General features: G+C 43.2%; 1 protein-coding gene across 1 annotated transcript; it reads left to right on the top strand.

Annotated features, from left to right (window-relative positions):
- The first annotated feature begins 1,959 nt into the window (after positions 1 to 1,959).
- LOC122112660 (kelch repeat and BTB domain-containing protein 7) lies at positions 1,960 to 6,367 on the top strand. The gene has a single exon (XM_042685516.1). It carries the CDS (start codon positions 2,038 to 2,040, stop codon positions 4,129 to 4,131), a length of 2,094 nt encoding a protein of 697 aa, XP_042541450.1. The 5' UTR covers positions 1,960 to 2,037; the 3' UTR covers positions 4,132 to 6,367.
- The last annotated feature ends 206 nt before the right edge of the window (positions 6,368 to 6,573 follow it).

Raw genomic sequence — 6,573 nt, 5'->3', positions numbered from 1 at the left:
TTTATGAAGGGCTGGGTATGTAGCTCAGTGATAGAGTATTGCCTCACAAGCTTAATGTCCTGAGTTCAATTCCAAGGACCACACTAAAAATTTTAATAAAAGACATACATTTATTTGTAAACTCCTTATTTAAAGACAGAGTACAGCTATATGAGACATCATTGCTACAGAGATGTGATGAGTTAGAATGTTTTAACCACACAGTTCTAGATGAGAAAAGGCCTCATCACTGAACTATCCACACAGTGCTTTCCTAGAAAAGAATTTCACAACTTTGTTTAGGGCCAACAATTATGAAAAGGCTTTTCCCAAGAGAATTATAATTTCCAATACTTGAAATGCACTGAAGAGTACAGTCATTGAATTTGGCAATTGTATTTATCCATAACCACTTCCCCAAACAAGAAGAAAATAATTGCTTCATCTCTCAAAATTTCCTCATGTTCCTTTCCAGTAATTATAGCAATCTACCATTTCTTCACCCTTCACCCAGGATTAGCAGCTGTCATGATTTTTCAAAGTCTTATTGTTATTATAAAAGTGATGTACAGAGGGGTTACTGGTTACTCATTACAGGTAATGAGCACATTTCTTTTTAGACAATGTCACCCCTCCTTCACTCTTTCCATTTTTCCCTCTCATCCCCTCCCACAAGTTGTATAGTTCATTTTCAACAGTGTCTACTGAGTACCACTGCTGTATTTGTTCAGTCTTTGTTCCTCTAGTTTTGTGACCCATCTTCATGATTTTTATTCACTAATTTCCAGTGTTTTGCAATTTCATATAATGGTCAAACAGTATGAACTGGCTTCTTTTACTTAACAAAAGGTTTGAGAACTTGAAAACACTCATACTATCTTAATGAAAATATTCTTGCTCCCCAGAGGTAAAATTTTGCTTACTTGAGAAAACCAAACCTTCAACTTCTGTGGTACTGGTGGCATTCATCATGTCTTTTCTTTTAACTTAGTCACCTTAAGACTTTGTAATGATCCTCTATAGATATTAGTTCATATTGAGAATATTGTTAATGGTCTTTAAGGTGCCAACAAGTTCTTAAATAAATTGCAGAAATTTAAACATTTATTGACCTGGTTTCAGATTAGTAGACCCTCATTTTTGACAATTTCAGAGGAAAGCTGACAATTACTGACTTTAAATCTGGGCACAGGGCTGGGAAGGTGGCTCGGTGGTAGAGCGCTTGCCTTGCATGCCTGAGGCCCTGGGTTCGATTCCTCAGCATCACATATAAGCAGAAAGAAAAAAAGCCGGAAGTGGCGCTGTGGCTCAAGTGGTAGAGCGCTAGCCTTGAGCTGAAGAGCTGAGGGACAGCGCTCAAGCCCAGAGTTCAGGCCTCATGACCGGAACCAAAAAAAAAAAAAAAAATTCTGGGCACAGACTAGTGTGTTATTATTCTAGTAAAAAAAATATCAAACCATCCTCTAATATCCGTCACTTCATCCACACACACATCGGTGAAATACTATCATCCTCTTTTTAAGAAAATGGAAGTTTACACAGTGAAGTAACCTAGTCAATGAATAATCAAGCGGTTTCAAAGCTGAAGCTCTTTTATCATCATAGGGCGAGGGGGAGGGGAATCATCACCTGACTGGAAACCGAACCACATTATGCGAACTACAACTCCCGACATGCAAAGCGGCACCCGTCCCACCGGTCTCGGTCAGGAAGTGCAGAGGATCCCATCATTCCACCCGGCGCGAAAGTCACCCTGGGAGCGGTAGTTCGTCCGGGCGTCTACCGGTTTCGCCAGCGCGGCAGCGGGCGGCTCGAGGCGGCAGCCAGCGGTCGTATGAGGCGAGCTGAGTCGGAGAAAGGGCGCGGAACGTAAACGGTGAGTCAGGCACAGTCTGCGCGATAAAGGGAGGCGGTACCGCGACGAAGGGCCGAGTTCAGTCCGGGCGGCTGGTTTCGCAGTCTATTCCGGGACGACGCCGAGGGAAGGGTGAGGAGGAGCCGGTTGCCTGCCGCCGCCGCCGCCGTTCTCGCCCTCCGCGCCCCGCCGCCATCTCCACCATGCAGGCCCGGGAAGACGCCCCGCGCTCCCGCCGCCTCGCCAGCCCCCGCGGCGGGAGGCGGCCCAAGAGGATCTCCAAGCCCTCGGTGTCGGCCTTCTTCACGGGCCCCGAGGAGCTGAAGGACACGGCGCACTCGGCCGCCCTGCTGGCGCAGCTCAAGGCCTTCTACGACGCGCAGCTGCTGTGCGACGTGACCATCGAGGTGGTGACGCCCGGCAGCGGGCCCGGCACCGGCCGCCTCTTCTCCTGCAACCGCAACGTGCTGGCCGCCGCCTGCCCCTACTTCAAGAGCATGTTCACGGGCGGCATGTTCGAGAGCCAGCAGGCCAGCGTGACCATCCACGACGTGGACGCCGAGTCCTTCGAGGTGCTGGTGGACTACTGCTACACGGGCCGCGTGTCGCTGAGCGAGGCCAACGTGCAGCGGCTGTACGCCGCCTCCGACATGCTGCAGCTGGAGTACGTGCGCGAGGCCTGCGCCTCCTTCCTGGCTCGCCGCCTGGACCTGGCCAACTGCACCCCCATCCTCAAGTTCGCCGACGCCTTCGACCACCACAAGCTGCGGGCTCAGGCCCAGTCCTTCATCGCGCACAACTTCAAGCAGCTGAGCAGGATGGGTAGCATCCGCGAGGAGACGCTGGCCGACCTCACCCTGGCCCAGCTGCTGGCCGTCCTGCGCCTGGATAGTCTGGACATAGAGAGCGAGCGGACCGTTTGTCACGTGGCCGTGCAGTGGCTGGAGGCGGCCCCCAAAGAGCGAGGGCCCAGTGCGGCCGAGGTCTTGAAGTGTGTGCGCTGGGCATACTTCACTGAAGAGGACCGGGACTACCTGGAAGGGCTGCTGACCAAGCCCATTGTGAAGAAGTACTGCCTGGACGCTATTGAAGGGGCCCTGCAGATGCGCTATGGGGATATGTTGTACAAGCCTCTGGGGTCGAAGCCAAACAGCAGTGGAGGCGGCAGTAGCAGCAGCAGCAGCAGCAGCAGTAGCAGCAGCAGCAGCAGCAGCAGCTCTGTTGTATCTGTGGCCGAGAAGCCACCCCAGAGGCTGGGAATGTGTGCCAAGGAGATGGTGATCTTCTTTGGTCACCCCAGAGATCCCTTTCTCTGCTATGACCCCTACTCCGGTGACATTTACACAATGCCTTCACCTTTGACTAGCTCGGCACACACTAAGACTATCACGTCTTCGGCTGTCTGTGTCTCTCCAGATCATGACATCTACCTAGCTGCCCAACCCAGGAAAGACCTCTGGGTGTATAAGCCAGCCCAGAATAGTTGGCAGCAACTAGCAGATCGCCTGCTGTGTCGGGAAGGCATGGATGTGGCCTATCTGAATGGCTACATTTACATTTTGGGTGGACGAGACCCTGTCACTGGAGTCAAATTGAAGGAAGTGGAATGCTACAGTGTTCAGAGGAACCAGTGGGCACTGGTGGCTCCTGTACCCCATTCGTTTTATTCCTTTGAACTAATAGTAGTTCAAAACTATCTTTATGCTGTCAACAGTAAGCGTATGCTCTGCTACGATCCCAGCCATAATATGTGGCTAAACTGTGCATCTCTTAAGCGAAGTGATTTTCAGGAAGCCTGTGTCTTTAAAGATGAGATCTATTGTATCTGTGACATCCCAGTCATGAAGGTCTACAACCCAGCTAGAGGAGAATGGAGACGGATTAGCAACATTCCCTTAGACTCAGAGACCCACAACTACCAAATTGTCAATCACGACCAAAAGTTGCTGCTCATCACTTCTACCACCCCACAATGGAAAAAGAACCGCGTGACAGTGTATGAGTATGATACTAGGGAAGACCAGTGGATTAATATAGGTACCATGTTAGGCCTTTTGCAGTTTGACTCTGGCTTTATTTGCCTCTGTGCTCGTGTTTATCCTTCCTGCCTTGAGCCTGGGCAAAGTTTCATTACAGAGGAAGATGATGCAAGGAGCGAATCTAGTACTGAGTGGGACTTAGATGGATTCAGTGAGCTGGACTCTGAGTCAGGAAGTTCAAGTTCGTTTTCTGATGATGAAGTCTGGGTGCAGGTAGCACCTCAGCGAAATGCACCGGATCAGCAGGGTTCTTTGTAAATACTTTGAAAAACTAAGATGTTTCTTTTACTATGTGGAATGTATCTTTAAAAGATATCTTTTTTCCTGAAAAAGTTGATTAGGATTACAGATTTGGTTTAGAAAGGGTAATTATTTGAAACACTACTAAATTTAAAGTCCCTGAAACCAACTATTTAATTTACTGTACTAAAAATCCAGAATTAAAATATGCAAAAGTGAATTACATAATTAGTTAGGATACTTGGGATTTTTTTTTTTATTTAGCATATTTATATTTGACTATCCTAATTTAGTTTAAGTTAAGTCCTTAGTATTTTTTATTTGGTTCACTGCATTTTTTCCCCCCTTTGGCTTATAGGAAAACTACTGGAAATAGGTTGGATTTTGAAGGTGTATATCTTCCTTCAGAATAATGAAAGTATATTTACACTTTTAGTATTCTAAGTTAAATATAGTTTGTTAAAGTTTAGTTTCCTTTCAGCAAAGAAACAACTGCATATAATTCAATAGTGATTACATTTCTGATAATGTGTAGAATGATCTGGCCTTAGAAGGTACAGAAATTTTTTATAAATCAGGATTCGACTGTCTAAAGAACTTCAGCTTTTATTTGGGAATTAAAAAAATTTATATTTGTGAACTGACCAGTTTCTACCTTGAAAGAAAATCCATTCTGTTAGTGTCACCAAATACTTAAATACCCTTCTAAACCAAAAGATAACTTGTTTTATAAATTCATATTTTTTATCTGTATCTGGTATAGGCTTTGTTGCCTCAGAGGAAAACCCCCTTTTTTTTCCCCTGGAGATATGTCAGTAATGTAAATTTTTATTCATTGGCCATTCCTTGTCCTAAAAACTTTGTTTGCTTCCCTGAAACATTTGGCTGTATAGTTTTAGTGTTATATCTGGCGGATTCCTCAGCAGGGGAACTGACTTATTACTCTTTTTGTGAGGTATACTGGTTTTAAAAATATGTATAAGCTAAAAACAGTATTTTATTGAGATGAGTGGTTACAGTGTTTTTCAACTCTCAAACCAGGTGCCAGCAGTGAACTTTAAAACTTTAAGCTGTGTATAAAACTGTTTTGTGTAGTATTCAAATACTGTCAGTTTCGTAAGTCAACATAAACGTTCCTGATTATCAGCTTGAAGGTATTTTTGTATTAAAAGTTGACAGTTAAGAGCATAAGTGGATGATGGCATTTGGAGCCAATAGTGAAAGTATGTTTACTTGGAACTATTTCTGTAAGTAGTGTTTTTCATGTTTATTTTATTGTGGTATTTATGTCTATTTTGTGTTTCTCTGTGAACTATACAAGTCTTTGTTTCTGTCACCATATATAAGGGAAAGTCCAGAAATAAGAGTAAATCACTCCAAACTGACATTGTTAAATACAAGAAAATATAGGTGCTTATCTTTGAGAGCTTAATAATACATATGGTGGTCACACTGCAAATACATGGTAAATGGTGTACATATAGAAATGTTTATGGTGTAAAGTTTTCTATATTCTCTTAGAATTACCTTCCTGAGTTTTGTTCATTAACATGCCAAATTAATCCTCAGTGTTTCTCTAGTGTGAGAATGCAAACATATCTTACCCTCTGGTAGAGGACAGAGTTTGATCTGGGATAGGGAAGTGAATTTTTGTTTGTGAGGGGGCAGTGAATTTTTGGGTAAACAAAGGAAGGAGAAAAGATAAATGACATTCCACAGATAATCTTTTGTCTGTCATTTTGATTGGCTGTTTAAAGAATTTGGTTTAACTTTATTTATATAGAAATAAGATGCCTGCCCTACTTAGCAGTACATGTTCTGTCAAAAGAGTAAGTGTGCTATAGTGGCTTCAGGCCAATTTTCTGTTCTGCTCTATATCAGACTGTTCTTCACATAGAAAGTGATTTCTTAGTGGTATTATTTTGGGGCCAACTTTTTCTTACCCATTAACTTCCATTGATAACTTGGTTCTATACGGTTGAAAGATGACAACACATATCTCTACCACATCCATCTGCACTATTAAGGTCTGCTACCAATGTGTAAAGAAGACATTTTCCACTTTGTCATTCTCAATCTTTGCATTGAAACTTTTGCTAAATAATACTAAAATCTTGATTTACAATGATTTTTTCTTGGGAAGGATTTTGGTTTTGTAACATTTTTGTGAACTAGAGAGTAGTTGTTAGCTATTATTTTGTAGATAAGTGATTTGTATATGGTTAGTTACAAATAAAACTGATATTAAACGCTAGGCCTCTTGACTCCTAATTCAGTGATTCTTCTAAATGTATAAATCTCATACTGTACAGTAAGACAACTAATGATATTGAAGTCCTTTCTTGATAAGAAAACTTATTCAGCTTTCCAATTCAGTCCTATATCTTTTAATAAATGTTCAGTATGTCATTTCAGAACTGCTATTTGTAAGACTTCTAATTGCCTTAATTAGAAGTATAC

This window comes from Dipodomys spectabilis, unplaced genomic scaffold, assembly GCF_019054845.1.
Source record: "Dipodomys spectabilis isolate Male_0828 unplaced genomic scaffold, ASM1905484v1 ptg000095l, whole genome shotgun sequence".
Lineage (NCBI taxonomy): Eukaryota > Metazoa > Chordata > Mammalia > Rodentia > Heteromyidae > Dipodomys > Dipodomys spectabilis.
This window is presented reverse-complemented; position numbering and strand designations above follow the sequence as displayed.

What these genes read in the sequence shown, in the direction of transcription:
- LOC122112660 (XM_042685516.1), top strand. Translation starts at nt 2,038, where the DNA reads ATGCAGGCCCGGGAAGACGCCCCGCGCTCCCGCCGCCTCGCCAGCCCC.